The sequence below is a fragment of the Phalangium opilio genome, unplaced genomic scaffold (genome assembly GCF_054372755.1).
Source record: "Phalangium opilio isolate 3A_F unplaced genomic scaffold, DU_Popi_V2 ptg000017l_1, whole genome shotgun sequence".
Lineage (NCBI taxonomy): Eukaryota > Metazoa > Arthropoda > Arachnida > Opiliones > Phalangiidae > Phalangium > Phalangium opilio.
Window position 1 is genome coordinate 2,692,064 of NW_028324151.1, and position 22,226 is coordinate 2,714,289.

The 22,226-nt window shown below is 38.4% G+C and overlaps 1 protein-coding gene across 4 annotated transcripts in view; it reads left to right on the forward strand.

Annotated features, from left to right (window-relative positions):
- The window catches only part of klu (zinc finger protein klumpfuss), a 53,681-nt gene that overhangs the window by 20,015 nt on the left and 11,440 nt on the right, over positions 1 to 22,226 (forward strand). For 2 of the 4 annotated variants that reach the window (XM_089866272.1, XM_089866271.1), the window contains exons 2-6: positions 8,940 to 8,994; positions 9,664 to 10,147; positions 11,105 to 11,404; positions 11,654 to 12,544; positions 12,634 to 13,875. In XM_089866272.1, the coding sequence (XP_089722398.1) occupies positions 9,902 to 10,147; positions 11,105 to 11,404; positions 11,654 to 12,544; positions 12,634 to 13,821 (2,625 nt within the window). In that variant the 5' untranslated portion in view covers positions 8,940 to 8,994; positions 9,664 to 9,901 and the 3' untranslated portion in view covers positions 13,822 to 13,875. The remainder of the gene's footprint in view (positions 1 to 8,939; positions 8,995 to 9,663; positions 10,148 to 11,104; positions 11,405 to 11,653; positions 12,545 to 12,633; positions 13,876 to 22,226) is intronic. The other 2 variants (XM_089866274.1, XM_089866273.1) reach the window with 1 other exon arrangement.

A 22,226-nucleotide genomic window follows, 5' to 3' on the forward strand; every position in this document is an offset into this window, starting at 1 on the left:
ACTTTCAGAAATTTTATGTTATATCATTGGAAAGATTTCAAGAGAAACAGAAATAATAATTTTTTTTAAAAAAAAATGTTCAGTTAGTTTAATATAATTGCACAAGGTACTACTGGATTACTGCTGTTGCCAAATGGGATGAGGTCAGCTGGCGAAGTTTGCTATAGTTGATTTACGGTAGAGTTGGCAGTTGGTGGCACAGGTCAGGGGTCAACTTTAAAAATAGACTATAGTAAGGTCAGAGAGTTTAAAAAATTCAGGTAGTTGTTGTTGAGTTTATACGTTACAGCTTTGATTGTTACAATAAATACCTTTTTAAAACGTAACCTTACCTTAATTATTTATATAAACAATAATATGCTTTAACAGATATTGTTATCATTGATAACCTTTGTCAGGGAAAATCGCAAAAAATAGTCAGGGAAAACCTTACCTTAATAGATGACTTGTTTATAATCAATAATATTCTTTAACATGGATAACCTTTGGCCTTAAGTCAGGGAAAATCACGGGAAATAGTCAGGGAAAATTCAGGGTATTTTAATCTAAAACAATGTGGCAACCCTGATATCTGTAGATCTGATTTGGGCCGAGTCTCAGGGAAAATCACTGGAAATACTTAGGAAAAATTCAGGATATTTTAATCTGAAAAAAAATGTGGCAACCCTGGGCCTGATGTCTGTCTATCTGACTTGGGCCAGGTCAAAGGTCGTTTAACCCTAACTATTTACGAAATTTGCGAGAACCAGCAGTAGTTTACGCGCTTAGTGTAAATTAGCATTACCTTATCGGGAATATACCTTAATTTTCAAGACGTTCACTCGGAATTTACTCTAGGTCTACAATCCCTATAAAAGAATAATGGGGGAATTAATAAGCTTTATATTGGAGCAAATAGCGATTGAAACCTGGTTGGTAGTATACCTACCGTCTTGTTGGTTTTATAACGCGCTGCTATCACGTGAATTTCCCATTCACCATCTGCGTAGGCTGCTGCCGCCGCCGATGTAGTTAGGAACCATCCGCGATGTGTTTTACGACAGAAACTAACTCACATTTTTTAATGTTTGCTTGTTTTTTTTACTTTATCTTGAAGTTGCTTAGAATATTTTGGTCTATTTTTTAACACATCAGGCAACTTTTTCGAAAACTGAGAGTTCTTGTTGGAAATGATTAAATAAAATATCGGCATCCCTTTTGAGAAGAAGTAGGGCTATAAGAATTTAGATAATTATTCCATGAATAAGAATTGAATTTTTTTTGCGACGGTCTAATTAATCACAATGAAATTCCCTGTTATATTTATTGATTACGCCGCGTTATTGGCCATGGATCCCCGTTTGGGAACATTTGATCTTCCTTAAGGCTATAGCTTAGGTTTATTGCTCTTCTTATAATTTGATTAAAATATTCACGAAATAATGTAAGAAATTCACCCGAAGGTTAAAGGGGCTCTGAAGTGAAGGCTTCTTTAGTTTAGAGTTGTTTGTATGATAACAGGTGGTATTCGTAAGGGTCCCGTCTATACATACGTCAGTGTATTTCTTTATATAGGTAACATATTTCCTTATTTATGTATGCCTATATTATAAAAGTGTTCATCTAGCCCGGATATGAACAGAACGGAACTGCCATGTGTATAAAGATAAGGGTGGGTGGATGTTTGTCTTAGATCGTGGATGCGCATGCGCTGGTACCATTGTACTGTACAGTTCCCAACCTGGACGAAGAAAAAATTTAGAAAATCTCCCATAAGAGTTTTAAATGGTTAAAATTAAAATTCGTCTATTTGGGAAAACGTCTTAATTATCTCAAGTAGTAACGATAGATTATGTTCGGACAAGTGTTTGCTAGTCATTTACGAGTACAATTGAACCACTATTATACCACAGAGACTGAAAATCTTATCCAGCTCGATTCAGTTCCAAACATGAGATGGTAGGGTCACAAATTACTGCCAACCCTGAAGCGCATGCGCAGTTAAAGTTAAGAAACGGGTAGAAGAAATTTCTCTATGCTTATTTTCAGACTATAGGATGATTCATATCATATACACAAGAAGGCCAGACTCAGTGTTGGAGTCAAAAGCCAGGCCTCCTTGTGTAAATGGTATGAATCCTCCTAGCCTGAATTAACCATATATGTATAGCCAACTTTAGTGCACACTGTCTATAATATTCAAATCACGACTTAGTGAAATAGAAAAAACCTTAAAAGAACTTTAATTTAAATTAATTAACCCTCTACCCTATGATATAAAACCCGATCACCAAAAAAAAAAAAAAAAAAATTCTTCAGAATGATTAAAGATGTGGAGGCGTGGTTTAATTCTACATTACATTTCCTAGATATATATTGCGTGTTTCCCGAGGTCGGTTGATCGAGAATAAAATATAATTAGGTAAGAGCTAGCATGCGACAAATTATATAGTAAAACAGGGCGCTAAGCTAAAAATCCTATACCGAGAAATAAATTCACCCTAAAGGATTTTATGGAAACAATTTTAGTTTTTTATTTTTACGAAATTGTATGATCATAATAATAATATTAATCAAGAATTTAATAAGGTATACCCTTAATATTGAATTACTATTGAATGGGAGATAGGTAACTTTGTAATCGAGGTAGGGTCAAATTGAATTACTTCATGAAGCATTTAAGCTAGGAATTCAATCAGTTACGTTTTGTTATATCTTTCCCACGAGCCGTTATAAAAATGCCTGAAAACATTCATTCACCTCCAGGGCTTATTCACAGCTATACTTATCTTATTATTGATTTAAAGGTCTAGTTTCACGGCGAAATTTAAAATAGATTTGGTGGTTGGAGTTCTAAGCCCGGCTATGTCGGTAGAGCACGAGACTCTTAATCTCGGGGTCGTGGGTTCGAGCCCCACGTTGGGCGCTATAGGTGTTATTTTTAAACCTAGAAATAAGGATTTGACAAATATCCTAGAACTTGATAATGATACTGTTCCTTAATATTGTGTGGAACTTTGGTCCCCTGAAGAATAATAATGATTGCGATATAACTAAAGGACCCTAAAGGTGTCCAGTACACCAACCAGAGATACAAAATTGGAATCTATCTTTTCTTCCTGGAGAGTTTCTCACAGATTATTTTGTTAGTTTTCCCTTGAGGGAGGGGGGAGGGGGGGACGAGTATTTGATTGGCTCATATTCCCCATGCATGTATGTATGTACCTCCCCCATATATACAATTGTTAAATAATTTAGCTCGAGGTGTAATAAGGAGTTGAAAACCGTTAAATCGGCGCCGCTCCTTAGATAAACCAAACTTTGATTCATAACGGTATTGTTTTCCGGGGTGCTGCTGTCAAAACCCAACGGGGATATTCTTTTTCCTTTTTTATTTAATTTAATTTTAAAATTTTCTTCTCCTGTACCTGGACTTGTATGCTAATTGATTTTAAAGTAGTTTATTTAATAGCCATCTCTTTGTTTTATACAGGGCCTAGTCGAGGATAATTTGGGGGTTTCCAAACTTAATTAACTAGAATTTTTAATTTCTTTTATTTTTAATTAAAAGATCCGAAAAAATAATGAATAGGCCTATATATCAATTGGAATCATGTTTTATTTCACTTACTTAATCTTTCACATATCGACGCTATCACTTACGACATTACAAAAGTTGCAAGTCAATTTCAAAAGGGTTATTATTCAACTCCCTCACAATTAAAACATAATAAATATAAATTTAATAAAAAAATATTTAATCTGATAATAATAAAAAAAATATTTGACACCTTAAACGTTTAACCCGTTTAAATTAAATGTTTAAAACCTTCGAACTTAATTTTTTTATTAACCCCTTAAGGGTGATTTCATTTATAAATTGCGAAAGGTTTAAAATATATACACCAGTTCCCCACCTTTCCAAAACCCCAAAGTATTTAATAAAAAAAATGAAAAATTGACAGTTTTTTTTAATATAAAATTTACAGAAAATTGATATATATTTCTAACCATTTCCCGAGCTGATTTTTTTTTTATTTCAAATCACCCCCATTTTACACTTTATACTTAACACCCCCGTGGTTGAAAACGCCTTGAAAGACCTTGCAAGATTTTTGAAACGTCCTTTTTCTGCCCTAAAAATCTCGATATTAACACGTTAAAGAAAAAAAAAACTTCCGATCGTAAGAGCCTAAAACTTTACTTTACTCGGGTTCGCCTGAAGGATTTTCTCCAAAGGAATTTTGAGACTTAACGGAACACGGTTTACCTGCGCGGGTGTTACGTCTCTCTCTCATTTTTGGGCCATAGCACTTTGGATAGTTTATAATGCTTAATAGATAAAGGAATAGTCATTCGAATTGTTATTTACTTCGTCAATATTGTGGTGAATCTTTAGACCTACTGTTAGGTTTAATGAATTAAGCATTGTACAAAGTTTTATTTTTTAATAATTTGATATTTATGGCAGTTATCGACTTCTGGAGGTAGTTTTGTTTAATATCCGCCATTTTTCAAGATGGCTTCCGATTTTTATACAGAAACTACAGCGAGCTACAGCGCTTTACTGTAAGATAATGGACTAGTACGCGAAATTTCAATTGAATCGGTCGAAATTAACGTTAGTTACGCGTCATGATGTTTAAGTTACGTTTCCCGCCGCCATTTTGCAAGATGGCCACCGATTTCAACCAAAATTTATACGCGCACACTATAATATATAATAAACGAGTGTACAAAATTTCATTAGAATCTATTGATATTTAGGGCAGTTATCGCGTCATGAAATATTCGTCAAGGTTTCCTCCGCCATTTTACAAGATGGCCACCGATTTAAACCAAAATTTATACATCTATGCATTAAAATATAATAAACAAGTGTACGAAATTTCAATTGAATTGGTTGAAATTTACGCGTCATAAATAGCCTACAGCTAAGTAATCATAAGAACTTGTGCCACTATCCCTTTTAAAAGCTAATACTTACTTTTTAAAGGCGTTAATAGAGAAAGTTTAAAGTTTTTTACGTCGATGTTTTTAAGGGTTGATTTTTAGTCGTCAATGACAAACATGTGGGTCGCCTATACGCCAGATACTTTGGAAAATATTTCAACCTAAGAAATCGTAGGCGGATTTTCACTCCTACACGTTTTACAATTTAACGTAAAGGGATTTTTTCTTCATATTCTTGACTTTTCTCTATTTCAAAAATATCGGAAAACCTTTAAGCAAGTTGTCTTTATAAAACTGATAGTTTTCAAAGTAAAAAAAAAATTCCGAATATATATATTTGTCGAGTTTTAGCACATTTTTCCTGTCCTCTTTCTTAGGATAATACGCATGCCTCCTACAGTTTTTTTATTTTAAAAAGATTGGCGTATCCAAAGGGGGCTGGAAATAACCAAACTTGTTATTATAGTGGGTATCGATTTTTATTTCAATAATTTTTTTTTTTGAAAATTTGACTTAATTTCAAGTTATGTTACTTTAAAATATTTTGAGTTAAAAGTTGAAAGTCCAGAAAAAAATGTAGAATTTTTATTAACAAAACAAGAGAACCAATCTTATAGTATTTAAAAATTTTGATATTTCATGTGAAATCTTGTGAATTCACGAGATTCTTCTCTTAGAACATGCACATTGTATCTATACTCTTAGTTTAAAATATTCTGATTCATCCTTTTGTCGTTCCCGTACACATTAATACGTTTAGTCTTAACTAACCCTGGATGGAAGACGCCGTGTCTCCTGATTTAAAACAAAGACATTCTTGTCATTCCTTTGTTGCCGAGTGTATATACGACTATAGCTCCTCCGACACAAAAAAGGAATTGCGGGGTTTTGTATCGTAGAGGGGTGTATATATATATATCTGTTTTCCTAATTGTCATCAGTTTCAAATTTAATCCTAGAACTAACCCTTTTTCCACCCTGCCTTTTGTTTTAATGACAAAATGTTCCTTACTCCGATCATGACAAACACTCGTATACAGTTCCCCCTCCGCTGCTCCGGATCGGATTGTGATTTTGGGGGGACGAGTTTCTTGTGTTAAAACTGAGTTGTATCATAAGTTCATGAGATATGTTAAATAAGTTTGTCACTGGTAACTTAGAAACTGGAGCTTGTCATGAAGTGATTAAAGTAGGTTATAGATTCGAGGTAAAGCGATGATTGCCTGGTGAGGCGCTGTCAAATTTGGGCTTAGTAACGCAGACTAAATAGGACCTAGATGGAATGGTCCTGCGAAATTAATTAACCACCGAGTGTAGGACTTCAATTCTCGCTTCCGTCGTTCTCCTCGAACTATAGCTCGAGCTGTAAGTCTCTCAGTAGCATTACGAAGTGTCATACTTATGGAAGATATCACTTATAAACTTTGTCTTTCTCGCTTAAAAGCATTGTCGCCTGAAATAATGCTAGCCTAAGCCTAATTGCCGCCGCTTCGTTACTAAAAAAACGGCACTATTCTACGGGGGAGGGAAATTACCGTCAACGGGCGCGCGCGCGACATATTATACACGACGGTGTACCGTTCCCTAGAATCCGTATCTCGATTCAACATCTCTCTCAGTCTCTCTCCTCTGAGCATCATCCCCGTTTTCATCTTGAGCTTCTTCTTCTCCTCTCCATCCCTTTGTTTAGAGTTGGAATGGGAAAGAGAGAGGGACGGAATTAGATGGTGTTCACGCGCGGGACGTATAATACAAATTGTCCGCAAATGGGCCATGATATTTTCTTTATCTTAATTCTCCTGATGTTCCAAAGAGCTGTATATTCAGTACTGACAAATATGAAGGTTGTATGCCGTTGATAGATCACGGAAAAGAAAAGAAAATTCATTCGTAGACTGAAAATATCTTTTCTTCTTTTGTAATGGAGTTATTTTTGCAAGGCTTGGCTGGATCCGTGATTTTATTTTTTATCTAGCAATTTAAAGGTCCATGATAGATTTTTTTAGGGTCTGCATGCTTTATTACTAGACCTTACACTACGCTTAGGGTTCGGAGAGTTAAATGATCACGATAAAGACAAAAATTAAAATTAAATGGATAACTTTTCCTTTAATTACTAAGCGAGTCAATTAGTGGAAATACCTTCGTTTAGTTTAAACCTTTATGAAACTGAAATTTAATCGTCGTTTTAGTTTTAAAATTGATGATGAGTGATTGGAGCTTTATCCGTTGTCATCAGGAGTGTCAAAAGCGAGTGTCATTCCGCGGTGCAAATTGCGCTAAAATGTAAGCCAAACTCAAGAATGTCAGTACGCTACGCGTGCGCTGTACGAGAGCTAGGGGCCGTATTATAACAGACATCTCAGGTGTAATGCAACTGATGCGACTGACTCTATGAGGGATTTACGAAATTCTCTCATCCCTATATCGCTAGCTGCTATACGCATTTTTTCGACTTTTTGACAATGACAAAGTTGTTGGGGCCGTCCGTATCTAGGAATTACCACGCAATCGACCGAATGCGATGTTCCTTAGCGATAAAATTCAAACATTGCGTGTTAAAAAGCAATTTTTAGATCTCGCGTTGTATTTATAATTTAGTTTAAAGGGAGTATAAAACGGCAAATTTATTGCACTAATCCTGGAGGGTCCTATACATAACGATATTCACATGCAAGGACGTATCCTTCTCGTATAGCAGACGACAGTTGTGCCATTACCATACGCTTCTTTTCTTTAGCAGACGATTTTTCAATATTTTTCTACTCCCTATAAAGTATAATTATTGATTTTCAAGAATTAATTCAACTGTTGCAGGCTTAAAAACACGGTTTATAGTCATTAACCCTAAGAAAAAATGAGCCATACCAAGGCTGCAACCAAAGTATATTTAATCCTTTATCTCCTCCATCAGTTGACTCGACCTTATTCCATTTTCATGTGTGCAGTTTCAAAGTTTCGCCCCGCTTGCTGCAGTTGTATCTTTATTTTTAATGTATCGCTAAAACAGCTCTTTGCTCATTATCACTGGGAGCTATTTAAAGATAGTTCCTTTGTTTTCCAGCTCGACTAGCTCGGCAATTGTAGCTTTTAGAGCACTTTTATGATTTGTGAAGAAAGAATAAAAGATATTCGCTTGCAGCTAAATCAAAAGAACACGTGTATTTTTAAGCCCGTTTATCCAGGCTTGTCGAGGGGTCAGTCACTTTATAGTAATCAGTGTGATATTTCATTTGTTGCGCCAAGGGAATTTTTCAGCTAGTGATTACTCCCTCGACAGTCTCGCGACAATTCGACTGCAAAACAAAGACAATATTTAATTCCCTACTGGTGACTTTCAAATGAGTTGAATGAGAAGTTAATTAAATGAAGTACTTAGTAACCTTACTTAAAATGTTTAAGGTAATTAGTAATAGTTAATCGATCGATCTGTCGTCTGCTCAAATTTAACGGGGTATTTTTGGATGACTTCACAATATATCGAACTTAATTTCCTATAGTCACGTGGGCAACATTTTCAAAACTATTTCTTTCATGTTATGGGTTTTTGGTGAGAATTAGCCTTGCTTGGTGTCATCCGGAGAATGCAATTCATTCAAAGGTGACTCCTCCGACATATTTTAAATAATGGCTATACACATGGATGGTGTGTTTACACGTTCTCACCGTGACACATGTTGCATTCTTTAGGTTTAAATTGAGTTGTAAAAAGTTGAGGAATTCTACCCGGTTTTTTTAATTAAACAGTTTGCATAATGATGTTAGAGAGGAAACTAGCTTTTTCCTTTGGAATCTGGCATCATGTTCTTAAAAGACGTCTTTTGTACGCAAATTAGTTGCTCATTTAAACGTACCACTAATCACTCATTCTTTTGACGAGATCTGTCAGATATGGAAGTTGATTTTAATTGATTTGTTTGTAATCGCGTCATCAACGTGTTTTTATTTTTATTTTGTTTTTTTAAATATTTGTTTTAATTATTTTTGTTATTGTTTGTTTCTTGCAGATTTGCCAAGCGCGAAAGAAAACAATTTTTGGAGATGATGCCCATGATGGTATAGGTAAGTTTTGAGTTTAATTTATTTATTTATTTTTCTTTCAACTATGTGTCAGAAGTAACTTTTAATTTAATCAGAATTATTTTAAATAATTAGATATTTTTATGTGAATTTGTTTTAATTTAATATTGAAATTTTAAATGTCAGTTTAGAAAAAATACAAAATTATATTTCAAGAAGTTTTTGCGATAATTATATAAAGGGAATATAACTTTAAAGAGCTTTTTTAGAAATAATATTTGCAATATAACTCGAGGAAAAATCTATACTCCAAAATTAAAACAATTCTAAATCAAAATAAATTAGCTTACGAGAACGATGCAACTTAATTTATTTTCCAGGTTATATTCCGTTTAAAATTGCAAAAAATGAATAACAATATAATATTTCTGGTTAAATTGAATACACTTTACTGAACTGAACTGCATTTTGCACCGTCAAATTTTTGCACCAAATGTTTTTGCGAATTCGAGCACCATCCATTATCTTATCTATATCACGTACATATACGATTTATTTAATCATTAATTATATATATTAATTATTAAATTAAAAACCGCTTAAATTTGAACTAAAAACGAACCCACAAAAACTAGGGAGTTAAAAGTTAAAAAAACGTCACAAACAAACACACACAATTTTTGCCAAAAAAACAAACCATTGTTAACTCAGATCTGATTCCGGAACAAATAAATAACTCGAAGTTCGAGATATTTAATTCACAACGACTCCAAGAAAGACCAGAGACTTCCAGAGAAAGAGAGAGAGAAGAAATTTCTTCTAATCTGGGAGAGAAAAAAAGGAATTTCAACAACATCTTCGGACGTTTCTTTCACCGAAGAACGAGATTTCTTATACCCGGGATGATCGGGTCTATGTCCGGCCTATCCGGGCCCGTATCGCCGACAGAATGACCGAAGAAGTTCTGGCGTCGGGCATGACCAGTGGCGAAAAGAATAGAATCGAAGGAGGCGCGGCGGCCGTCAGCGGGGGCGCCACTGGAGGTAATTGCAACAACGCCAAAAACGGAAGTGCAACAACTAACAACTCGTCGGAAGCGACGCCTCAACCGCAACAACACGGAGGCGGAAGTGGAAACGAAAATTCAAGGAAACGAAAGAGATTGAGCGCCGTTCTCGATAAATTGGCCACACAGGTCCGATCAATTTATACATACATCTGTCTTATTATACTTCTCTACTTAACTTCTAAATCTGACTTTCGATCTTTGTATCGATATATCGATATCTTCTAAACGATAACTAAATAATAATAGATTTATTTATTTTTTTTTTATTTCCTAAATCGACCGACGAATATTAATTAGGGAATTATTCTTAATGGTTTTAATGATTGATTAATTAATTAATTAAAGATGGTGATGGGTGCGACGTGTTTCTTTCAATTTAATTATAATTAATTGGTGCAGGTTTTTATTTTATTTTTATTTTTTTTTAATTATTTTGGACTTATGGGTTCAGTTATGTACTCGGGCCATTGATATGTTTGGGATGGTTCCGTACTCTTTATATGGAGGAAATGAGACACCACGGATGCTAAGATATATTAGGAATATTGGATTTATTTTATAGTAATTTTATTTGCAGCTTAAAAACGTATTATAACGTTGCAGTTTTATTAACTCCTTATTTTTAATCTTTGGTGGAGGATGTTATGTTTAAAGAGGGACACGTGACTGTGAGGTTAAAGTTTAGATTGTAAATTAGAGCAGACGATTTTATGAACCCAACATGGTCATTTAAACCTAGCTGCACCTTGTTTTGACGCAATATCCAAGGTTGTTTGAAAATAGCAAAAACAATAGCTTGTTTCCAAGAATCCGCAGTATTTCTTAACATTTCTTACGCTACTATGTAACAAGTGAGGAGTCCCTGAAATGAAGGAAACAAATCCATCGTAGCTAAGTGTCAAAAGGGTGGCCTTCCGGCGTGCATTGTCTTTATAGCGAAAGCAAAGCTATAGTTTATTTTTTCCTCCATATATCGAGTATGGGAATTCCGTCACTCTATCTGCCCGGCGAGAGGGGTGACGAATTGGTCTTAATTCTCGCGCGTTTTTAACCCTGACCCGTCCTCGTTCCTTTGATCTTTAGGTTGAGCGGAGAAGCGCCGCCGAAAGTAGTTCGGAGGAATCGGGAATCTACAGTCCTCGAGATCTGTCTTGCGAGCGTCAAGACGACGCGCCCACCCCGTCTTCTCTCGTTCCGCCCACCGCTGGCTCGATGACACCCGTCGGGAACTCGGCCAACTCTTTCGGGAGCGCCGCCGCCACCGCGGCCACCCTCTCAAGCACCGCCGCCGAACTCAGGACCAAGTCGCGAAGGAGCGACAAGAAACGACCCGCCGAGAAACAGTTGTCTGTGGACACGGAAATTAGCCAAATGACAGCGCAGGTAAAGAAACTCTCTCTCTCTCCCTCTCTTATGTAACTCCGATTGTAACCTCTTCATCTCGTCTCTCTGTGTAAAGACGCGACAGACAATTCTCGAAACGTTCTCGGTGTTTGCGCGTTGTTATTAAGTTAATTGTTGACGTTACTGTTTAATTTTCTTTGTACCGCTGCCACGTTCTCTCTTAAACCTTTCCCATTCCTGACTCTTCGCGAGTTGTAAATTTAGTTTAAAGTAAATACTTTGTAACAGGTAAACTTGAACATGGAAGAAGACGAAGTTGAGATGGAAGACATGGATGACGGTCACGCTGCCATGTCCGATTCGTGGACCACTTCTCCGGGAATTGATCGTTGTAGTCCGGCATCGCCTTCCGCTTCACCCGACGGAATGTCCTCAGGAATGTCCAGTCCGGTTGGTGGAGCGCCATTCGCCTACGATAGGGCATCCAGTAGGACACCATCCAAAGAATTGGTGACGCGTTCGGACAAAATTCGCTCGGGTTCGCCTAGAATGATCAAAGAAAATCATATCGACGCCGAAGACGAGGATGACGGCGCCTCGGGCGGTATGTTCACCCCGCCAACCTCCGAGTCACCTTCGGCAGCCGGTGGTAGTCCCGTTTCAGTCGATTCTGACGCTCTGTATCCGGAAACGACTTCGAGCAAAGAGTACAATCGTCGAGGAGAAGCCGCTAGTGATTGTACGGATGACCATCGTCTGTCCAGGCTAGTCCCTAACAAGATGAACGGCCGAGGCCCTTCTCACCTTCCCCCGCCGACCACAGGAAGCGACAGTCCCAAAATCATTCCCTCCTCCGCAGTTTTACCCGCGCAACCGTCATTCCCTCTCTGTGATTGCCAACATTGTCGCGTCTTGGCCGGTCGAGCGGAGACTTCGGCCCTTTACGAAAACTTCCACCATCACTTTTTACCCGGTGGTCGAGGTTCACCCATGTCTCCGTTGACGCCAATTACTCCAGATCTCCAGAGTTTTCTCAATTCCAAGCTATTTCCGGAACTCTTCAATCGAAGACGCAGCCATTCCGATAGCGATCTCCAACAATGGATCGATGGGATGGTGCCCGGACCTCATCCGGCCACGCATCCTCCTCCAGCCAGACCTAATCGTCCCGGATTACAGGTAAGATAAGACTTAACCTTTCACCCGATATATTTTCGATTCTTCAACGGCACGTGGAACCAAGAATATATATATTTTTTTATTTGTAGGAACCGGTACCAGGGACCATTCTTCGTCAAGGTCGGGTCGTTCCTCGACCTCTGAGGATTCCAGCCGTCCAAAAAACTGGAAGTTTGGAGTCTGACCAGTCCACTCCTCAAGACTCGCCTTTAGATCTTTCGTTCAAAACCGGAACGGGAATCGTTTCCCCCAAGCCTTTCTTCCGAATGGATAGCCGTGACGGAATTGGCGAGGGCCGAGAAAGAACGATGGCTAATATATTGGCCGAGACTATGACCGCGTCGGGTATCCCCTTATCTCCCCCGGTGGGTGGCTACGACCCACCTCCGCTCAATTCGCGTCACCATCACCGTCACCTCAGTCATCACCGTAATCACCAGCACCACGGAGTTCACCACCATCCTTCTTCGGTCACCCCTTTTGACCCGACACCCTCCAGCGGACGCGGAACGCTGTTACGAGCCAGCAAAAGCGGGGGACAACCAGATTTGCCTTACGGACCCCCGGTATCGTCCGGCTTGGACAGTTCCCCCGAGAATGAAGTTGTCTCTTCGGCTAGTAGTAACCCCGTTGTCAAACCGTCTTCAACTAGTAAGGGCGTCGCTTCCTCTTCGTCGGAAGTCGCCTACGTTTGCCCCATTTGCGGTCAAATGTTCGCCCTCCACGATCGATTGGCTAAACACATGGCTAGTCGACATCGCAGTCGTACCCCCGCGGAGAACAACGCCACCAAGGCTTACGGTTGCGACGTTTGTAAGCGATCTTTCGCGCGATCGGACATGCTGACGCGTCACATGAGGCTGCATACCGGCGTCAAACCTTACACGTGCCGGGCCTGCGGGCAGGTATTCAGCCGTAGCGATCACTTGAGCACCCACCAGAGAACCCACACTGGCGAAAAACCATACAAATGTCCGCAGTGCCCTTACGCCGCTTGCCGAAGAGATATGATCACTCGACATATGAGAACTCACGCCCGCTACGAACTTCCCGACAGCAGTTCCGGATTAGAAGATCCCGCCAATATGCCTAGCTCCGTTAGTCTCAACGGCATGGACCTGGGTGAAGTTATCAAAGCCGAGAATGGCGGGCCTCCACCCAGGCGCAGCCGCAGTAAGGGATTCCGGAACTTGACGTCTAATAGAGGAAGTTCACCATCAACCCGAAAGAACGGATTGGTCGGTGGTTCGCGAGGACAATCCCCTAATAGAGACTGATCGTGAGGTGGTAGTAGTAAACTCAACCCGGTAGGACGTCGAGAAAATCATACGGTGAGTACCAATTTCTATTGTTTTGGGAGTTTTCTTGTCACGTGGTCATAAACCCCTCTAATTACGATAATCAGTAAACATTGGTACATGTTTTCAACCCATCATCATTGAATGTTGAGGCTAGGTGTCACTCCCCTTCACCCATTTCAAAGTTCAATCGGAAAAAAATATTGTACTTTAATACCGTGGTTAAAAACTAAAGGTCTAAATTGAGGGTTTAGAACATTATAAGGACCATTAGGTTTGTACCAAAAATAAATGTCGATGCACGTCATTTGTAATTCCCGGTTCTTCTCGTAAAATAACCGCTTGGCGATATCGAGGTATTTTTTTTGTATCACCGCCCCCTCCCTGAAGCCCTTCTTCATTCGCGGAGGACCATGATTCTTTGAACCACCGTCTTCGCATACCTTATAGCTTCGCGCTGAAAATAATGACATAAGTAAATAATACCCCGTAGTAAGTTAGAAAGAGTCATCCTTAAAATACTCTGCCAATCTTGACTCGATTTGAAACAGTGTCCCTTGTGGCAATTCAACTAAATCCATGACATCCGTAGTCTGAACACGACCTATGAAAATATCTTAACGGCCGGTTGCTTCGATTTTGGTTTTTAAGGGTCCCCCCTCTCTTTCTAAATGATCGTTATAATTTGGAAAGGAGAAATTATCTATCAAGTATTCCCCAGCCCGTTTTGAAGAGGAGAAAGAAGCAAGCGTAACTATGCCTTTATTATAGGAATGAGCGGGGGGAGGGTTAGAAAAAGAAGCCAGTTTAGTTCGATCTGTTTTGACACGCGTTTTGCCGCTCCGTTGACTCTTCTCTAACTTCTTTTTCTTCTTGAGTGAAGATGATTTCGGTATCATCTTTTTTTTTCTTCTTACTAAGCCTAATCTTACCTCACGAAAGAGAGAAAGAGAGAGAGGGAAGTTTTAGAGTTCTTGTAGGGAGGGTGATAAGGGGCAATGATTTTGCTCCATCGCGCGAGCCGAGACCAAAAATTCTTCATCCGGATCGAGGGAGGAAGGTGGGGATTACTTAATATGACGTCATATTTTTTACCAGACGAAACCTTTTACGAGTGGTCAGGATATATTGATATTAAATATTCATCTTTCAACTGGTTGGGTAATATAAGGATCATCCTTTTCTTTCTTTAATCGGAGAAGGGGTGCGGAATTTTTAGTTTTTTTTTGTTTTTCTTTCTTTCGTTACGGTTTAGGGATGCTTGCGACGCCTTTTCTTTAAGCTCTTTGGTTGGAGTAACTTAATCTGAAAATTTGAGAAATTAAACCTAAGGAAGCACGTGTTATTTTCTTTAGTTTTTTCGCGCCAAACTTGAAAAAGCACGTGCAATAATTTTTTCTCGCGCCAAAATTGAAAGAGCACGTGCGTTAATTTTTTTCGCGCCAAACTTGAAAGAGCACGTGCTTTAATTTTTTCTCGCGCCAAAATTGAAAAAGCACGTGCCTTAATTTTTTCTCGTGCCAAAATTAAAAAAAACACGTGGTGATAATTCATTGGCGCCTTTTAATCTTTGAAACGTCTCGTGTCTACGACGCTTGAAGTTTTCCTAGACGTTTTTTTTTCTGTTAAATTTCCTTAATTCTAGGCGAGCAGGTTTATGCGGGTGGGGTGTTTTTATTATATTATACAATAATTTCCATGGATAATTGCTATTAGCGGTTTTATAATTCCAAGGAGAATGTAATATCATTTTTGCGTGAAGGTTATTTCTTTTCTTTAGACTGGTTTTGTTGCATGATTTAACTAAAGTCCTACTGAATTGAGAACATTTAAGTCTGCTGCCATTTGTGTCAAAAGAAAGTTAGATTTGTCGGTCCATAAAATAACATAATTTCAACAAAACGTGTATTAATTTGAGAGTAAACTTTAACTTTTCATGGGGGGTTTAATTATCCCTTTAAAACGTTAACTATACACATGTATATTCGTGAGTGCAATGTCGCATTTATTAACTATATCCCCGCAACATTTTCGGGTATAGAGATTACGGCAACACGCACGAGTTAATGTCGTGGATTTTAGATTTGCAATTTTCCAGAAAAAGATCTAGCCAAGGGGAGTAAGATCGAGAGAGACTGCATGTACAAAATAGTTTTAATCTTTTTTTTTAAAGTAAAAGAAAAAAAGTTATCGTTTGTATAATTCGCTTCAAGCTGCACAGGCACCGGTTGCGTCGTCCAGAAGGGAAGGGGTTCGCGTTGTATATAGAATGATATAGCTCCGGGCGACAACGACATCCATTACGTCTTTTGGTACTTGTATAAAAGCGATTTGCAAACGAATTATCCCACCCTCCTCTTTTTATAAAAATCAAATTATACAGTCAGTATTATTCACTATACACCAAGCAGCACTACGACGCCGACGGAATCGTTATGAAAGAAAGGAAAAAGACGTATATTATTCCGTGATAAGCTTTTTGACAATAATTTGCCACAGTCATTTTATACGAATTTTAAGTAGCATGGGAATTAACAGAACTTGTAGTTCAACCTCTAGTCTTTGTAACAGTCTTTTCCCTGTACCTGGAAATTTCCAGGATTTTTAAAATAGGTGTTAGGGAATTTTAAAGTTTGTAGTAAAAGTCAGGGAAATTCATATTAGTTCGGTAATTTCAGCTATAGTATGTCCTGAAATCAAATAACAACTTTGGAAAATTTGACAGAGAAACTTTTATGACTTTATAGATTGTCAAGGGAAAAACCTGGCCCTGGGAAAGTCAGGGAATTTTGAAATGGAACGTAAACAATAAGATGCTTTTAATTCTGATCAAAATCAGGTTCTTTTTTCTGTTATCTTATAACATATTTAAAATTAACTTCGTCAATTAAAGCGAAACGTGAATCTTTAGCGTTCTGCAGACTGCTATATATAATTAACAAACCAAAATAAGTCGTTAATGATGACTTAATCTCAATATAGATCCTTAAGAACATAGTTCAGGGTCTATCCTTGTCATTTATGAAGACAATGTCATTATAAGGTCCAATTGGTGGTTTATTTTCCCCCTTAAGAATCGAATATTTTGGCAATTCTCCATATTGTTTATAATGGTTTTCACGCTCTGCTAGTTCTTTTTCAACCGTCCATTAATCTTTTCCCTTCCAAACGATAACTATCCAAGGCTTATGATGTTCGGAGAAATGCCATTGTAGCCCTAAACCCAAACCCCTCCCCTTTATCCCTGCCCCCCCCCCTTCACCCGGGAGCAAGTCGCAAATACAAAAAAAAAGGAAAAAATAATCAGAACCCAAGCACGAGGAGAGTTGGTTGGATAACATTAAAAATATACGAAGCGATACGCCTTCAATAATTATAGGGATTGACAAATTTAAATAATGGAGTCGGGGAGAAAACGAGGGGCACATCACTCAAGAGTCGGTTTACTATACCATAAGTTTATAAGTGATATGTTCCTTCCATAAGTATGACACTAAGTATACTTCGTAATGCTACCCTCAGACTTACAGCTCGAGTTAGTTCGAGAACGACGGAAGCGAGAATTGAAGTCCTACACTCGGTTAATTAATTTTGCAGGACTTCCATTTAGTCTGCATTACAGCGTCTCACCAGGCGTCTTCGCTTTACCTCGAATCTATGACCTACCTCACCCACTTCATGACAAACTCCAGTTTCTAAGTTACCAACTGGTGACAAACTTATGGGAGGAACATATCTTATGAACTTATGGTATTACGTAATGGGTTGTGAAGGTAAGAGTGATTAGCTCCTTAGAAGAAAACTTGTCCATATCTCCCTTCGCCTTAGGCCTTTTTTTGACCAACTGTACAGTATTACAATTAATAGAATCTGTAGATAAATTATAACATAATGTTATCTTGCCCAATTGAAGCGTGTATTTTCAAGGACTTTCTTATACATGAACTTGTCTTTTGGTTGGTAGTTACGTAAAAGGGCCCCCGAAGACTAGACGACGTTACAGTGGGATTAATTTTCACATCTATTAAAAATAAATTTATACGGTAGTAGGGTATTTCGGTAACACCTGCCTATAGTCAGTCGTCTCTTTAGCAATGTTAAATATTTTGAGGGAGGTTTTTTATCTTAAGTGCCTAATTTATACTTTTGATTTTAGACTTATAAAAGGATTTAGGGGGATATTTAAGGATAGTTCATGAAATTCATGGAAATACCAATTAAAAATGGTATAAGGGTTTATAGATACATAAAAAACCTCTAAATGGAATGGACTCAAATAGATTTAAAATCTTGCACAAGTTTAGAAAAATATTTTTATTACAAAAGTGGTGTATAAACAGTGAAACCGTTTATAATCCATCTCACCGATAAGGAACTGACGTCACTAGTTATAATTCACAATTAAATTAATCTTTACAGTTAAATTGCAAACCGTAAAACCTAGACAAATTAATTTTGTAATCGTTTAGTCGCAGCTAGCATCTGACGTCATGCAGCTTATAATTCCGCAACATTCTTATCTTTATGAAGAAGTTTGAATCGTTGCAAAGAAACAGTTTGTTTGTGACATGTCAACCCAACCCAAGGCATAATGTTGATATCAAAGTTATACGCATACGTCTAACGCAACAATGAAAGTGTTTCGGAACAGTCGCTAATAAGCAAGCTATCATCGCATGGAGCAGGACGCTTCGCGAACAGTGTCTTTGACGAAAGAAAGTTTTAAGATTTCGTATTAGATAAATAACTAAAAGAAAAGAAAAAACATCCCCTAGCTATAATTCCGTCTTCTTTGATCCCATAAAGTCAACCCCGCTCTCGTGCGATAGCTTTTTAAAGACCCTCATCTTCCCTTCTTCCGCTCTTGAGAGACAAGATTGCTAGTCATCGGATGCTAAACTATAGGAGTGGCTGCGAGCAATTTTAGCTTTCAATAAATAAAGAAACATCTTAGCTCGTTACATCCGACTTCATTGCCTACCGTCGTTCTGCCTTGATTATTGGCTATAAATACGTTAAGTACTCTTGCTTCCTTCCTTCCTTTCCTTCTTTCTCGGAAGTTCCTAACTTGAAGCTTATATCCTTACTTACCTTCAGCTCCCTGCTAGAGCAACATCAGAGCAACGCCGTGTAACTCTGCGCTGGAGTTCTGAAACACGTGAAACATTGTTTCCGCGCGCGCGCCATTTTGGTTTGCCTCGCGCCAAAAGGTCAGCACGTGCTCGCCTATTCAAAATGTGCATTTGCAAATAGACAATTTCGATGGTTACTAAGAGCTAGGGAAAGACACGGGGGTAGAATTTGTGCCTTACATCTCGCTTTTTGGCGCATGCGCTGTAGTATTTTTCTATCATGAGAGTGGGAATGCATTGACGGATGGCAATGTATCAACCCCTTGTATGTCCAACTTCTCTGTTCACAGCACGTCCTAACTCAAGTTGAGTCACCTAAATGAGTGAAGAAGTTGTATCGTCTGAAGAGGCCTTTACTGAGATAAACGGTTTAGGAATGGTTCTAGTTCAAGTTATGGGTTTCTTCTCTTTTTGCATTTCGAAACTTGAAAGTAAGCCGCGACTTAACTTAGAACTGTTTTGTTTATCGTTAACACGAGAGGATTGAAAACTTTGAAGGCTCGTGAGAAAAAGGGAGAGGCTCAGCACCAATTACTCTTCGCAGGTTACCTATGTATTTCCGATTGGATTGATTTTCTTTTGTTGGAAGGTTTTTTTCTCACACAGTACACAGTACAGGGGAAATGGCATTGGGAGTGGTATCTGTGTTTGTTCGTTTGTAGTTGCATGCACGTGTTCTAGGAGTTTTTTGTTGCCGCGTATCTCGCTCGCGACAATTGCTTAAATTGAAGAAGGCATGAAGCCAACTATTTTTTCTTAAAAAAAAAAAAAAAACAGGGTGAGAACTATAAGAGTGGCTGAAGAAGTAGCTTCGTAATGATGCTAATGCAAAATGGATGTAAGTTGAAATAAGTACTAGTTTACTTTTGGAATTGAGGCCTTAGAACATGATATAAAATTATGCGTAAGATTGTGGTCTAAGGTTAAAGGACACCCCATACTGAAGACACATTTTCGCGCCAAGGGTTGCCGGGAAATCAGCCATTTTGGTAAATATTCTGTCCTTATGGTCGAGTCAATATTGAAGTTACCTCAAAAGTAATTATATTTTATTGTTCTGATGGCTTTTTAAGGTAAATAATAGACCTTATCGATGTAAAACAAGGGGTAGGCAACACTCGGTATTGGGACATACAAGGGGCATACTCTCATGATACAAAAAGACTACAACGCAGGCGCCACAAAGCGAAGATGGCGTATTGTGACTTAGATGGTTTTTCCAATGAAATGTGGTCCTATAGTTGAAAAAACTGTGGGAATGAGGCGACTGGGAGGGTTAGGGTACTCTAGGAGGAATGTTAGAAGGTGGATGGATGATAGGAGCCATCCAGGACACAAAAAAAATTAGGTTTCTTCTTCCGTTTCGTGCCTTCGTTAAACGGAGCCCGAGAAAGAGAGAGAGAGAGAGAGAGAGAGAGAGAGAGAGAGAGAGAGAGAGAGAGAGAGAGAGAGAGAGAGAGAGAGACAGGGGGAAAAGAGAGAGAGAACGAAAAAAAGAGGGATAACAATAGATTCTCTACCAGAGAGAGAGAGAAGAGAGAGCGGGGGAGTCTCTCACAATCTTTTCCGAGCAATTTGAAGTAGCTGACTTCCATCTCCTCTTCTTAACTCGGCACGAGTCTCTCTCTTGAGTAGGAAGAAAGAAAAAGAACGCTTGTATTGCCATTTCCGTGCCAACTTTACATTTCTCCTTGCAGCTCCGTCCGTAGCTTGCATCTCTTTTTTTTTTGTTCACAATTAAAATGGGTACCTATATTCCAGTCCCAAATCATCGTATGTTTTCTGACATAACAGTTAAATTAAACGAAGACCGCACGAGGAAACCTTGCTAAGCGTAAAACAGAAACTTAAACCCATAAATAGTGAAAGTTTCAGCATAAGTTTATTAAATATATTCCTATTTAGTCTGCGTTACTAAGCCTTTGACAGCGTCTCACCGGGCCTTTGCTTTACTAGAATATGACCTACGTCACTTCAACCAGTGACAAACTTATGGAACATACCCTATGGGTTCAGTTTCATAATGGCTGACGCTTGTACATTGAACTGCATGAACTTGTATCGCTCGTGATCTTTTTCACGTTTGAAATGGTGTAAAACACTCGGAATTGTCATGTATGTTTAGGCCTAATTTCTACATAGGAATATTGCAAATTGGCCTATTTGACATTATTTCGGTCGTTACAATCTTCACGGTCGGTTTGGAACAGGGAACGTAAAGATATAGTTTAGGTTCCTTCCCTTACAAAACAATGGCGACTATTTGCAGGCAAAAATCTTTTTGGCAAAATATCAAGAAAGCTTTAATTTTTCTTATTCCGGCACGCGGATAAGACTTTTGTGGTGTAGGAGGTATAAAGAGAAAGACATTAGACAACCCGTTTCCCGCCGCCGAATACCAGGCACGGTCACGTGATTTTAACTCACGCGCTTTTGTACACGTTTTAGGGTTTAGATATAATAATTTTTTTTGTGTGTGTGTCTTTCGCGGCGCACCTCAACTTCATTAGGAGCCTACCTACCTTTGACGCGAATCTAATTTACCGTACCGAATAGCGTTAGCTTTTTGTTAATTTTATTACTCGTAGACGATGCGAAGGTTCGTATAATGGATTTGTTACCGAACTAACTGCGGCTCTGATGACATACGACGAATTAAGTGAATTAAGATTTTTCTCGTCTCTCGTGTCAACTGGAACTGTTTGAATGAACGATGAACATTACGTTTTGTTTAAAATTATTTTTACCTTCTATCCAAAATTGAAACACTTGAAAGAATGAAATAGTGATGTTTATTCAACCAGGAGACACTGCAGCAAATCTTGATGAAACTTGGCTATGTGGTCAAGAAATTTAGTAAGCATAGGCCTACGATGTCAATATAAGCTTCAATAGACATCTATAAGTACCGTGACACGTTTTTGACAACTCTATAATAGACCTTTTCGATGTAAAAAAGGTGGTAGGCAACACTCAGTATTGGGACATATGGGGTTGATACCTTGATATTTCATGATACAAAGAGACTACAGCGCATGCGCCACAAAGCGAGATGGAAGTCATAGTTCGTTTTACCAACGTGTTTTTTTTTTCTGTTAGTTACATCGAAATGGTCTATTGCCTGATCGTGGTAACAGTTGGTCTCAATCAGACAGATAATTACATCATGTGGTACAATTGAAAGACTTGCAAAGTCCGAAAACGTACTGTAAAAACCATTACTACTCTTGCGATAATTCTCTCTCGCTCCAA